The sequence below is a fragment of the Platalea leucorodia genome (genome assembly GCF_965183815.1).
Source record: "Platalea leucorodia genome assembly, chromosome: 8".
Classification (NCBI taxonomy): domain Eukaryota; kingdom Metazoa; phylum Chordata; class Aves; order Pelecaniformes; family Threskiornithidae; genus Platalea; species Platalea leucorodia.
In genome coordinates, this window is record NC_138830.1 from 56,574,712 (window position 1) to 56,588,438 (window position 13,727).

The following is a 13,727-nucleotide window of genomic DNA, read 5'->3' on the forward strand; positions in this document are numbered from 1 at the left end:
TGCCTTCACACCAGCCTTAGTATTGAGCTGCCGCACAGCAGCTGGAGGTCCTGCCAGCAGGACCCGCCGAGCTGTCTGAGGGCAGACGGTGACATCTTCCTCTGGTGTTTCCAGGTGGGAGAAGCGCGTGGATCCTCGAGGCAGGTATTACTACGTGGACCACAACACCCGGACCACCACGTGGCAGCGCCCCACGGCCGAGTATGTCAGGAACTATGAGCAGTGGCAGTCCCAGCGAAACCAGCTCCAAGGAGCCATGCAGCAGTTCAGCCAAAGATTCCTGTACCAGGTGAGAGCCGGGGGCTGCGGTGGGGGAGGTCTTGCCTGGCTTTCCCACTGGTCTCATCTGGGCTGGCCTGGGAGACCCTGAGCGTGGGGATGTGCTCGCTGCAGGCAGAGAACCCCGTGGGAGTAACTTTCTTTTTATAAAACATGGCCCTGAAGTGGTGGGAGGTGTCCTCAGCAGCCTGTCCCTGGAGTCAGTGCCAGCGTGGCTAGGCACATGCTTTCTCCCATGGCTCCTGTCAGCCAAGCCTTGCTGCTTGCCTGCGAGGCTTGCAGGGCTTGCTGCATGCTGTCGGAGCTGGGCATATGCTGAGGAAGCTGTGGGAGCCTGGTCTGTAGCAGGAGGGGAGGCTCTTGGGGCTGAGCTCGTCCCTCCCCAAGTCTCCATTGGACTGAGGGCAGCGAGTTGGGTCCTGGGTGGCAGCAGGAGTCAGCAGCAGGAGCTGCAGGCTCAGGGTACAAGTGCTGGCACAGTGAGGGCTGCAAGAGCCAGGGGACCAGAGTGCAGGGAACGAGCCCTGCTGGGCTCCACGAGCTTCCTCCTGGTTTCTCTGCTTCTTCCCCTCGTTCCTGGTTTGGGCTGAGTAGCTGCATTTCCTTGCTCAGGGAATGATCTCTCAACAGACCCGCAGAGCAATAGCTCCTGGGCAGAGAGCACTCTTGTCCTGGTCTTGCCTTTGCTGCTGGAGCCAGGACCTGGCTTTCAGCAGTGGCGGGCACCCTCTGATAACCAGGACCGTGCTGGCGGCCGTTGTGCTGCAGGGTGAGCAGTGCTTGGGAAAGAGCCAGGCTGGAGTGTTTCCGCCTCCCGGAGCAGTGGTGTCCCAGTGCTCTCCACCGTCAGCCAGCCACGTGCCTCGCAGAGGCTGTGCCGTGGTGTAAAAGACGGCTCTTGCCAGAAGGTGGAGAGGTCTGGTGGGCAGGTGTGGAGTGAAGGTGGGCAGAGCAGGGTGACCAACCTCCCATCCATGTTTAGCTCCTCTCAGAGAAAGCCAGGAGGCTGACGTGTCCCAGCAGCGCTGCTAGAGCTGGTGCAAGCTCTGTGCTCCAGCGAGGAGCTCGGATGCTCTCTGGGAGGGGGGTGCAGAGTCCGTCCTCCAGTGCCACTCTGCGTGAGACACAACCAGGGCTGCTCCCGGGGCTGTGGGAAGCTGCTCTGCCCCTTTCCTCCCCCTGCCCGTCTCTCCCCGGACAGCTTGCCAGCCCTTCCGAGCCTCGCGGCAGGAGCTGGACCATCGTGGCTCTGCTGCCCTCCGCCTGCCTGCACTCCTTGGCACGCTGCTCGCAGGACCGCTGCGGAGGGGTGCGCGGGAGGGGGCTTCCACCGAGGCCGAACGGGGCTCTGGGCCTGTCACTCACTCGTGTCTCTGCCAGCGCCAGCCTTGGAGCTGCTCCAGCGCTGCGCGACTCGCCCTGCCCGGGCTCCGCGGAGCCCAGAGGGAGGGACTCGTGCTCCAAATTTAGCCTGATGAAACGATTGTACTTTTTGTTTCAAGCTCTCTGCTGCCAGCGGTGATGGCTCCCGCTCTCCCTCCTTCCCTGCAGGGGCTTTCTGCTTTGCCTTGCCCTCCCGTCTCCAGCACCCACCTGCCCTCCTTGCCGGAAGAGGAAGGTGGGGAGGTGATGAGCAGCGCTGGGCGATGCAGAGCCCTCTCCGCCCAGCCCCTGGGGGAAGCCGCAGCTCGGGGGGCTGGGGTGCAGCCAGGGACCACTCTGCCAGCAGGCTCCCCGGTGCCGCAGGGCTCCCCGGTGCCGCAGGGCTCCCCGGGCTGTGCCTGCACGCAGCATCCCTTGCACTGCGGGGTCTTGCCGGCCCAAGGGGCCGGGTTGTTCCCAGGGGCTGTGGAGAGCTGCAGGAGGGCTGGCTCCCCGGAGCTCTGCCCCGAGCTCTTGTGTCTCTGCCCTGTTAGTTTTAATTAGGTATTTTTAGGTCATGGTGAGGCGATACCTCTGGACGTGACTCGGCTGTGTGGCTGGCCAGCCTGTCTGGGCAGGGAGGGAGCAGAGACTGCCCCAAGTCTGAGGCACGCCGTGCCGGGCTGGCTGCTGCCGGGGCAGTGCCTCCTGCACCCAGTCCTGGCACATGGGGTCGGGTACAAGAGACGAAGCTCGGGGGGGCATGGTCTGTGCCAGCCCTGTCCCTGACACGGCCCAGGACATCTCCGGGGTGCTGGGCTGCCATGGGGCACCTTGAGTACTGGCACCTGTCTCAGAGTGGGGGGCCCTGGCACCCCAAATAGCAGCCATGCCTGGGCCTGGGGCTGCCTCCTGTTCCCAGCCGGGAGGGACGGGCCTGGCTGCGCTGGCATTCGTGAGCCCCGGCTGACTCCGATCCCCAGCCCAGCGCGGAGGGCTGGGACGCCGGCCCCTCTCCAGCGGCTGGGTTTCAGGAGGTGCAATGAAAATGCCTTTTTGGTAACAATGCACTTCTTATTTAACCATTAAAAGCACTCGCAGGCCTCCTTCTCCCCTGAACCCCCGACTGCTGGGGCTGCGCCTCCATCCCCAGGGACCTCCAGCGGAGCTGGAGATGGGGGGCTCAGGCAGGCAGGGGTGGCGGGGCGGCACACCAGCCTGCTCCCCCCATCCCGGGGCATCCCCCGGTTCAGGCTGGGTGACGGCCGCCGGCTCTGCCCGCCCCAGGGAAGAAGAAAGGTGCTTTGTGCGGTGGCCCCCAATCTGCTGGGGGGGCGGCGGGGCGCGGAGCCGCCCGTCTGCATGGGATGAATGCGGCCTCAGTGCGAGCGCATCCCGCACCCCGCGCCCTGCCCAGGGAGGAGGGGGCCGCTGGCCCGCCAGGAAGCGCTGGGCGTGGACAGGGCTTGTGGGAATGATTTCATTGGAAAGGCCTGCGATATTTTTTCCCCTCTTGTGTGTGGTTCTTGGAGGAGGCTGGAGGTGTATCTGGTGGGGACAGCCGGCGGTAGCCGAGCAGCCGCGCACATCTGGACCCTGCCGCGCTGTCCTGCTCCCCTCTGTGCGGCACGGCCCCTGCCCTGCTGCCCCCTTGGCTGCCCCAGCCTCTGTTTAGTTTGTGCTTTTTTTTCTTCTTCTTTTTTTTTTTTTTTTTAACCCCCCTTGAGTGTGCAAGGTTGGGTTTTTTTTTGGTTTTTTTTTTTTTTTTTTTTAGTTGTCTGGGAGCTGCGGGCCAAGGGGAGGCGAGTGGGAGCGGGGGCTGCACAGCTCACCTCCACACTCCGCTCTTCCCAGGCGTCCCTGTCCTGGTTTTTATTTTGTGTTTTTGCCCTCTCTGTTGTCTCTAGTCGTCCGGCGCCCCGTCCGACAATGACCCTCTCGGTCCCCTTCCTCCCGGCTGGGGTAAGTACTGAGCCGCCTCACCTGCCCGCGCCGCGCTCGCCGGACAGCCCGCCGGGGACGTTCCTCCATCACCCGGAGCGGGACCCTGCCTGCCCCGCGGGGAGGACGGTGCTGTCAGCAGCTCCTTCGCTCCCGTCCCTGGAGTTAATGGGAGCGGTGGCTGGGGAGCCAGTGTTCCCCATGCTCTGCTGCATGTGGGGCTGAGTCTGCCTGTGATTAGCACGATCTCTGATTTGAAATCCAGCTTTTTTTCCTTTTTTCCCCTTTTCCTGGAGGAGTTCCCAGTCTCTCTCTGCTACTGAATGCAGAAGTGCTTGTGGTTGTTCTTTTGGACAGGGGGAGAGGTTGGGGATCCAACTCCTCGCTTGTCCCCAGACCCCTCCTCTGCCGAGCAGGGATCCATCCTGCCGCCCTGTCTGCCTCCCGGGATGCTCTGCCCTGGTCTGCAGTGGGGCTGGGAGCTGGCCGGAGCGGGGCTGGCGGTCCCCTCCCTGTGGCCCAAGCATCAGGTGCCCCGTGTGTTTTGAAAGGTCCCTGTGCCATCCCCAGGGCAGAGAGATCCCCCCTCCATGGTAAGAGCATCGCTGGAGAGGGCAGGCTGGGATGCTCCTGGGTGCAGAGGGGCTGTGCTGTGCCAGGGAGGGCAGGAGAGGGGTTAAAACTGCGGGGAGCTTGGAGCAGGGCAGAGGGGGCCCAGGCTGCTAAGAGGGTCTCCAAGGGCAGGGTCTCGATGGGGATGGTGCTGGAGCCTTTGCTGCCACGCTGGGTGGCCCGCCTCCTGCATCAGTGAGGTGAGCCCTCGCCGGGGAGGAGAGGGGCCCCGTCCCCAGCGTCAGCTGGGCAGACTGGGGGAGGCACAGCTCTGCGTGGGGCCGAGCACCCTGGGGTGGGGGTTCCTGGCATGGATGGGGTCCCCTGGATGGATGCAGTCCTGGTCATCGTACGTGGGGTCTGCCGGAGCCGTGGCCTGGGGGCTGCTTCCAGCAGTCCAGGAGTGAGGGGGGCGGCGGTGGCCGGGAGGTGACAGGGGAGCGTGCGTGCAGGGCGTCCCTGCCGGCATGGAGCAGGGCCGTGCGTGCGGGGAGTGACGCAGGCACGTGGAGGGAGGAGGTGTGTTGCGTGTGGGGCACACGTGTTGGTGGGGAGGCAGCGAGCGTGCGTGGGCGTGCGCGGCGGGGTGGCTGGCGAGATGCAGAGCGGCGTCGGCAGGCGGGACAAGAGGGGGTGCGTGGGGTGGGTGCAGGTGCCCGGGGGCTGGCGAGGTGGGGAGCGGGTGCGGGATCACCACCGGGCCAGGGCGCCTGGTGCCCAGCCACAGCTGGGAGGCACTCGCTGTTCTGAGTGTGCAAATAGCGTCGGGAAGGGGGTGCCTGGGGAAGTGTGTGGCACACGCAGGGTGCTGGGCGGCTGGGGCGCGTGTGCAGGGAGGCTCCTGTGCAACAAGGGCGTGAGGCTGCGGGCACAGAGCGGGGCCGAGCAGCGGTGCTGGTGTGAGTGGCGTGCTTGGTTTGTGCCTGTGCGCAACAGAAGGAGGTGTGGGTGTGCATGCGTGTGCAGTGCGCACCGGGAGCACGAGGCGTGCACCGGCAGCAGGGCCACGCAGGGAGTTCAGACGCGTTTGAGAAAGCACCTGCAGATCCGTCTGGAGGGATGCTGCGCCTGCGGAGCGCCGCGTGTCCGAGGAGGGTGCGTGTGCCGCCTGCCCAGCGAGGCGCGTGGCCGAGCACGCCTCTTGTGCCAGCCTGGCAGCGCGTTGGCAGGGCTGGCCTCTGCTGCGGCACCTCCCCGCACGCTGGCCTTGGGGACGCTGGAGAAAGCTGGCCTTCCCTGGAGGTGCGGCAGCTTGTGCACGTAGCAGAAACGTAGGGTTTTTATCCTGCTTTTTCCAAAGGATCCGGGGCAGTGCTGGCCGGGAGGTGGGACGGGGGGGAGCTGACCAGCTTCTCGGGAGCCGGGAAGGGGAGGGCTGTTCCCGGGACTGTGGGTCGGCGCTGGCCAGGGCACTGCAGCTGACACTCCCTCTCCCTTTTCTCTTAGAGAAGAGACAGGACAATGGGCGAGTGTATTACGTGAACCACAACACGCGGACCACCCAGTGGGAAGACCCTCGCACGCAGGGGTAGGCAGCCTGCGGGGCGAGCAGGGAAGATGCTTGTGGTTTCGGAAGGTCCATGTGATGGGCTACCGAGCGCTGAGAGCTGGCCATGCCGGGGGACCGGGCGGGCTGCAGCGCTGGGGGGCCAAAAGCACTGAGAACAGCAGGCAGCGAGCAGGCAGCGAGCAGGCAGTGCTGGAGCCCGGGAGGGTGGGACACTGCGACCCTTGGCGTCGTGGGGCAGCTCTCCTGCTCGTGGGAGCTGAGGGTAGAGGTGAGCAAGTGATGGAGAAGACTGCAGGGCTTTCTGAGCAGAAGGATGTGCTTTCTTCTTGCCCTGTTGCCTTCCTGCAGGGCTCTGAGAGCTCTGGGTTGCAGTTTTCCAGAGACTTGCCCCGGCTGAGGACCTGGCCCAGGTCTCCGCTGAGGCCACCTCTCCCGCAGATGGAGAATGAAGCTGTAGCTGTGGCCAGTCCTGGCCGTGGCCAAGTGCAGCCCAGGCAGGGCTCCTGTCTCGGGGTGCAGGCAGGCGCTCGCTAATCCCATACTACGAATCCTTCCTTTTGCCTGGCATGGAGCTGCAAATTGAGGGTGGTCCCCAAGGGCAGCAATTTGGAGGGCCGCAGTTCAGGGCGGGAGATGCCCGAGGTGCCTGCCTGGTGACCCCTTCCTTGTCGGCAGGATGATCCAGGAGCCGCCACTGCCGCCCGGCTGGGAGATGAAGTACACGAACGAGGGCGTGCGCTACTTCGTGGACCACAACACTCGCACCACCACCTTCAAGGACCCACGCCCTGGATTCGAGTCTGGGTAAGCGCTTTTGGGCCGGGCCCCTTGCCCGGCAGCCGGGCTGCGCGCTGGGAGCTGGGACTCGAGCTGCCTGTTCGCAGTTCGTGCCTTCCCGTGGTTGTGACACGGCGGGGGGAAGTGGGTCAGTTTTGTTGCGAAGACACTGAGCAGTGGGTTTAGGGCTTCACATGTGGCTCTGACGGAGGTGAGCTGCGCCCGAGATCTTCCTCCCGCCTGGCAGGCGATGAGGGTGCTGGGGCCGGGCACCTCGTGCCAGGGCAGGCGGGGCTGCTGAACCTAGGCCTGTGCTGCTTTTGCAGGAGCAAGCAGGGTGGCTCCCCAGGGGCGTATGACCGGAGCTTTCGCTGGAAGTACCACCAGTTCCGCTTCCTCTGCCACGTGAGTAGAGCGGCCGGAGGGCCCCAGCAGCTCGGGGGGTGCGGAGCCGCAGGGCTGGATGGGTGCGTGGACAACCTGACCCTGTGGGCAGGCGTGGGCGAGGAGAGCCGCCGTGCCAGCCTGCGCAAAGCCTCGTGTCTCTGCCTTGCTCGTAGTCAAACGCGTTGCCCAGCCACGTGAAGATCAGCGTTTCCCGACAGACGCTCTTTGAGGACTCCTTCCAGCAGGTGAGGAGGTGATGGGGCCGCAGAGCCTGGGGAGGTGTGGAGCCGGCCCTCGCACCAGCCCGTGGTGACGCTTCCCCTTGCTTCTCCCCAGATCATGAACATGAAGCCGTACGACCTGCGGCGCCGCCTGTACATCATCATGCGAGGAGAGGAGGGCCTGGACTACGGCGGCATCGCTAGGTGAGCACCGGCGTGCCGGACCACACGCCTGCTGCTGAACGGTGCTGTGCCCTGCCTGTGGCGTGAGTCCCTAAAGGGCAGCGCGGGCACGGGAGCCTGTCTGGCAGTGGCACTCGGGGTCCCCAGTCTTTTTGCAGCGCCTGCTTGGGTGGAGGAGCCCAGGGGTGTTCAAATGGGAAACAGCATGAGTTTCAGGAATGGTGGAACACCCTGAAAGCATCGTGCTCGCCTGTCCCTGGCACAGAGAGGACTGGGGGACGCAGCTGGGGGTCTCCTGCCGCCCCCCAGGGCATGGGGGCGATGGGTCAAGCGGCCTCTTCTGCCCGCAGCCCACCTTCGCAGCCAGCAGGCCCTGGTGTTTCCCCGGACAGTCGGGGCGTGCCAGGGCAGACGTGGCGCGACGCAGTTGCTGCAGCCTCCACTGCCTGCCCCGAGGATGGTGTTAGCACAGAGCACGGGCTGTGTCTCAGCTGGAGGGGGGGTCCCGTGTCCCCATGAGCCCCTGCTGGCTCGCTCGGGGCGTCTGCCTTGGTGCTGGGCTAACGCTTGCCCCTGCCTGCTGCCACCCTGGCATTCGTGCTGCTGTGCTGTTGCCCGCTCCTCCTTTGTGGTGCCGCTGCCCCCGGCTCTGGTGCAGGGGCTCCTGCTCTCCGCCTCTCTCTGTGTCCTGCCAGTGGTTTTACCCTATGGTAGGTTACGTCATGCTGTTCTACCACAGGGTAGAACCACGGACGGGATGCTGGGGCTGCCTCTGCGTCCGAGGACTCCCGTCTCCCTGCGCGGCCGGGGGAGCAAAGCCAGGACGGCACCCGTCCCACGCTGCTTTGGGCTCGGGGTGGGGCTGCCGGGGGGAGCCTGTGCGGGGAGGCTCGGGGTGTGTGTGTGCACAACAGTGTGTGTGTGTGTACGTGTACGACAGCCTGGGTGGGACTGAGCCACGTGGTGCCTGCCGGGATCCCCGGTGCTCCGAGCAAGGCCTCCGGCAAACCGGGGCGTTTCTTGCTGGTGTCTCCAGAAGCCTTTCACAAAGCACGCGCAGCACCCCTGGGGCGGAGGACACCCTCGCCAAGTCGCACCAGGGCCCGACGCTTGCCCCGGCACCCCGAGGAGACGGGCAGCTGGTTTGTGCGGGGTGTGCTGTGGAGGCGCGTGGCTGTCCCCTCCGCCAGGGCGCAGCCCCTGGGCACCCCGGCTCCTCGGGCCGCTCGTCACCGCGCTCCCCCTTCCTCTCGCCCCAGGGAGTGGTTCTTCCTCCTGTCCCACGAGGTGCTCAACCCCATGTACTGCCTCTTCGAGTACGCTGGCAAGAACAACTACTGCCTGCAGATCAACCCTGCCTCCTCCATCAACCCTGACCACCTCACCTACTTCCGCTTCATCGGCCGCTTCATCGCCATGGTAAGAGCCCGGGGTGACGGGGTGAGAGGGCTCGGGGAGGTGACGGGAGACAAGACTTTGTTTGTGTCCCCCGAACGGAGCAGGGGCCTTGCAGGGGACGGGGGTGGTCAGCGGGGCGAGGGGCAGCTCCCCGTGCCATGGCTGTGCTCGGCTCGGCACTGTTGCCCTCCTTAAGCCCCGTCTCGCTCAGGTGCGGGTGCGTGGGAGACGGGCCATCGAGGGGTGCTGCGGGGAAGGCTGCGGGGTGATGCATTTTAAATCTGGGGAATGGCCGTGGGGCCGGAGGGGACCTGGTTTCCCAGGGGCTGTGTGGCGGGGATGGCTCCAGGTCTTTGGCTGCCACCCCAGGTGCTGTCGGGTCTGCAGCTCCGGGGACTATTTTTAGCTCAAGCAGTGTGAGATTTTCCAGCTGTTCAAGCCCCAGAACGGCTCCTCCCGTTCGTCTCGCATTCCCCAAGGCCAACGTGCTGCAGGTTGCCCAGCCCTGGGCTGGCAGGGGGGCTGCAGGGGCTCTGTGAGCTTGGGGAAGGGTCCCTGGCCCGTGGCCCGGTGAGGTGTGTGCGGGAGGCGGCTGCTCAGGTCCCCGCTCTGTCCTGCCCTGCCCTGCGCGTTGCAGGATACCAATAAAACCCCAGACTATTACTCACCGCTGGGCTGTTCTAGACAAGCGTCTGCATTATTTTTGGCTGCCTTTGCCTTGGGGCTCCTGGAAGCCAGGGATTCAGGGAAGCCGCAGCACAGCTCTGTTTAAACAAGTGCTCTTAATAGAGCTGTGAGGGGAGAAGGAGACGGGGTGGAATTTGCAGTGGGGAGGGGAGAGGGGCTGCAAGCACACTCCGCACCGGGCAAGCCGCCCCCGGGCAGCGCTGTCGGGGGAGCCCGCTCCTCCCTGCCGCGTTTGCCAGCCGGGAGCGAGCGCCGCAGCTCTGGGACCCCAGGAGCGATTCCCTTTCGCCCTGCGGCTGCCCCGGTGGTGGAGCACTGCCTTGCCCCGTGGGTCTGTCCTGGGGTCCCCCATCACAAGGCGTCACCTCCCTGTTGCAGGCTCTGTATCATGGGAAGTTCATCGATACCGGCTTCACGCTGCCCTTCTACAAGCGGATGCTGAACAAGCGGCCCACGCTGAAGGACCTGGAATCCATCGACCCCGAGTTTTACAACTCCATCGTCTGGACCAAGTGAGTGCCCCGTGCTCCCTCCCGGCCCGGGGCCCGTCCTGCTGCAGGGGAGGCAGCGCTCCTCCCCACGGCCCCTCGCTGCTGCCGGGTGCCTCCGTCAGAAACCACAACCCGGTGTCCTCCCGCAGGGAGAACAGCCTGGAGGAGTGCGGCCTGGAGCTGTACTTCATCCAGGACATGGAGATCCTGGGCAAGGTGACCACCCACGAGCTGAAGGAGGGCGGCGAGAGCATCCGGGTGACGGAGGAGAACAAGGAGGAGTACATCATGTGAGTGGCCGTCCCAGGCCCTTGCCGGGCGCCTGCCCCTGCAGGGCATTCTGGGATGGGAACATGGGGCTTGGGACGTGGCTGCTTCCCCGGGCTATGTGGCCTGCGACAAGTATGGGCTGGCGCGGTCGGCCGAGCTCCGCTGCGGTCTGGCTTGCTGCTGGCTGGGCAGTTGCCAGTACTTTCAGGAAAGAGGAGAGGGGAGAGAGGGTGAGACTTCTCTCCCTGTCCCGTGGCTGCTCACCCTGCCTGTCCGCTGCTGGGCTGGCTGGGGGCTGCCAGGGCCACTCCTCCTGCTGGTGGTAGGCTCTGGCCAGGGGACGTGGTTTGCACCCCTCAGCCTCCCGAAGGCTGCTCATCTGTGCTCAGGGCTGTCTGCTGCTCACGGGTTTGGAGGCAGAGAGAGAAACCCGCTAGTGGGAACTGAGGTGGTGATTTGCAGGAGCCCCTTTCCCCCTCCCCACGCACCCCTGGGGCTCCCCGGGGCCTCCCCGCCAGCAGGAGGGATGGTGGGGGTTCCCCGTGCCGGGCCAGCGGCGCTGGCTGCCTGCCGACCGCCGTCTGCCTTCCCAGGCTGCTGACGGACTGGAGGTTCACGCGGGGCGTGGAGGAGCAGACCAAGGCTTTCTTGGACGGCTTCAACGAGGTGGTGCCACTGGAGTGGCTGCGGTACTTCGACGAGAAGGAGCTGGAGGTGAGCTGGTGCCCGTGCTGGGACAGGGACGCGGAGGTACTGGTGCTTCCCACCCCGCCGCAGGCTGCCCTGGGAATGGCACGTGGTGACGGCAGAGCGCGCAGGCTCAGCTCGCACCCTCTGCCCCTCGGCTCTGGTGATGGCGATACCGCCGCCCCAGGTGGCTGGGTCTGTGGGGTGGCTCGTTGGGTCTGTTAGCAAGAAAACGTCTCAAGGGAGGCGAGGAATTCCCCCCCGACACCTCTGTGGCCCAGGGCTGGAGCCTGTGCCTTGTGAAGCCCGGCCCTGGAGGAGTCCGTGGTCCAAAGCGTGGGGGCAGGGCCCCGTTTCTGTGCCCCTGCTGACTGTCCTGTTCCCAGCTGATGCTGTGCGGCATGCAGGAGATCGACATGAACGACTGGCAGAAGAACACCATCTACCGGCACTACACCAAGAACAGCAAACAGATCCAGTGGTTCTGGCAGGTCAGTCCCGGCACTGGCAGCACCTCCGACCCTCTCCACAGCCCTGGGATCGTCCCCTGCCTGCGGCCTGGGGCAGGCAGGGCTGGCCTGGGGCGGGCAGCCTCGCAAGCTGTCAGGAAGAACAAAATACAACCGCGAGCACGTGTTCAGCAAGAAGCATTTGGCTGTGGCTGGCAGAGGCCCCGGCACCGCCGCCGAGGACAGCAGGCAGCACTTAGTGGTCAGCACGCTTCTAGCAATAGCTGCTGCTCTTGGGCAGGGTGACAGAAGGGGATGACATGTCACAGAGCTGCGCCAGTTCGGGCAGTGCTGCTCCGTGCTGGCCAGGAGAGAAGGGGGTGAAAAATGGCTCTGAAAGAGGGCAAGGCCGGGCAGAGCTGCTCCCCGCAGGCCCCTTGGGGTGCGCTCGTCCCCGAGGATGCGGGACTGGAGGCGAGGGCTGGAGGGCGCGGGGTGTCCACGGCAGGAGCTGTGCTGCAGGACGGTGCCCCAGGCCCAGCCGGGCTGCGGGCTTGGGGTGGCAGGGATCCCACTCTCCTGCCGTGTTCTTGTCGTAGGTGGTTAAAGAGATGGACAACGAGAAGAGGATCCGGCTGTTGCAGTTTGTGACGGGGACCTGCCGCCTGCCCGTCGGGGGGTTCGCGGAGCTCATCGGTGCGTGTTCTGGGCGCTCGGCTCGGGCGGGGGTCCTGGGGAGGCGGGGGGGGCTGGCGGCTGGGACCCGGCTGGCCGTGCCTCCATCACAGACTTCAAGACAGCCCACAGCACGTAAGCAGTGAAGCAGCCGTGACGTCCGAGCACGGCGATTTAATCCGGTGGCGTGCTGTACCCAGGCAAATTCCTTAGCCGTGAACCGTGCTGCCACAGTTAACTTTGTCAGTCCAGCTCATAATCTCCTTTTGAAAGAGATCTGATTTTTGATTTAGTTTTGATTTTTGCGCGATGAAGCCCCTTTTCCGGAAAACCAATGTGGCCTTATTCTGCTCTCATCCTTTAATTTGCTACTATTTGGGGCCTGTACCAGCCTTTCCCTGACTTTCCTGGAATCAGTGTCAAGCTAACCAGCTAACTTAGCCCACTCGTTCATTCCTGCTGGCGTTTTAGCTTTTTTCCAGCCCCCTGGAACGTCTCCAGCATTCGCAATCTGTTAAAAAGCGACCTCAGTGACTCAGACTTCCTGAGCCAGGCCCTTTAAAACTCTTGGATGGGCCCGCTCCGTCCTGTGGGTCTACAGATAACCACATTTTAGCACTTGCTATTTAAGCGTCCTGCTTAGAAGCCACGCCGTTACCTCGCTGTGCTGTGAATACGCTTTTCAGCTTTCTCCTCTCTTGTTTTTTGTACATCCTCTCTGCAAAGGGGTCGGAACAGGCAGTGAGTGCTGCTACGGATTTATGCCCCGATGTGTCTCTAGGATCATGAGGGCGCGTGACGGTGCGATCTGCTGGCTAACGGTGTGTCGGGGGGGTTTTTCTCTGCTCCTGGTCATGTAATGAGATTTGCTGTGCTCATAATTAACAGGCAGCAATGGGCCCCAGAAATTCTGCATCGATAAAGTTGGCAAAGAGACGTGGCTGCCTCGGAGCCATACATGGTAAGTCATTTCTCCTTGGCCCCGTTAGGAGCACACAGGGACAACCGCTGGCAGTCTCTGCGGGGCTGCGCGGGCCCCGGGCGCCCTCCGTCCCCTCCACCCGCGTTCCCACGGGACGTAGCTGCTGCTCCCGGCCGTGCATCTTACCGCAGCTGCTGTGCGCGGCCGAGGCCGGAGGAGGGAGGAGAATGGGGATTGCGGCGCTATTCACAGCCTCTGCTGTCTCTGCAGCTTCAACCGTCTGGATCTCCCTCCCTACAAGAGCTACGAACAGCTGAAGGAGAAGCTGCTTTATGCGATTGAGGAGACGGAAGGATTTGGACAGGAGTGACGGAGCTTTGGTGCTTTCCCAGAGCGGGAAGGGCTCTGGAGCGCTGCCGGCCGCGAGGTGCTGCCTGCCGGTGCCCGCGGAGCCCAGCGCCGAGCCCACGCCGCGGGACGGTGCACAGGCAGCTGCGGATACTGTTGCTCTTGTTCCTGTGCGAGATCTGCGCTAACGCAGCCCCGGGGGAAACAGGTTCACGATTCCCTGCCCAAACGAATTCGAGGTGTGACGGGGAGGTGGCCGCACAAGCCTGGCTCCGCTCGGCTCGAGGGGCGCGGGCTGGCGCTGGGGGACGGGGGGAAGCCCTGGGCCTTGGCAGGCAGCGCACGGTGCACTGAGGCTCCCCGGTCCCCCCTCGCAGACACAGTTAAATGAGATCCAGTTTTGGCACAGGCTATTTTTCCCCCCCCTAGTGTTTTCTGCCTTCTCGTGGCATTTTAATAAATGCAGGCAAGGAGGGGAAATGGCTCTTGAACCAACTCTCAGGTCACTTTTGGGCCCTATCCTGCACC

General features: G+C 64.4%; 1 protein-coding gene across 5 annotated transcripts in view; it reads left to right on the forward strand.

Moving 5' to 3' along the window:
* The window catches only part of WWP2 (WW domain containing E3 ubiquitin protein ligase 2), a gene marked incomplete at its 5' end in the record, with an annotated part of 43,145 nt that extends 29,485 nt beyond the window's left edge, over positions 1-13,660 (forward strand). For 3 of the 5 annotated variants that reach the window (XM_082319253.1, XM_082319254.1, XM_082319255.1), the window contains 15 exons: positions 115-289; positions 3,549-3,603; positions 5,641-5,722; positions 6,380-6,508; positions 6,808-6,886; positions 7,042-7,113; positions 7,205-7,293; positions 8,532-8,691; positions 9,736-9,869; positions 9,998-10,138; positions 10,712-10,832; positions 11,192-11,296; positions 11,854-11,950; positions 12,818-12,890; positions 13,122-13,660. In XM_082319253.1, the coding sequence (XP_082175379.1) occupies positions 115-289; positions 3,549-3,603; positions 5,641-5,722; positions 6,380-6,508; positions 6,808-6,886; positions 7,042-7,113; positions 7,205-7,293; positions 8,532-8,691; positions 9,736-9,869; positions 9,998-10,138; positions 10,712-10,832; positions 11,192-11,296; positions 11,854-11,950; positions 12,818-12,890; positions 13,122-13,221 (1,612 nt within the window). In that variant the 3' untranslated portion in view covers positions 13,222-13,660. Of the gene's footprint in view, positions 1-114; positions 290-3,548; positions 3,604-5,640; positions 5,723-6,379; positions 6,509-6,807; positions 6,887-7,041; positions 7,114-7,204; positions 7,294-8,531; positions 8,692-9,735; positions 9,870-9,997; positions 10,139-10,711; positions 10,833-11,191; positions 11,297-11,853; positions 11,951-12,817; positions 12,891-13,121 lie in introns of those variants that run through there. The other 2 variants (XM_082319257.1, XM_082319256.1) reach the window with 2 other exon arrangements.
* Between the last annotated feature and the right edge of the window lie 67 nt (positions 13,661-13,727).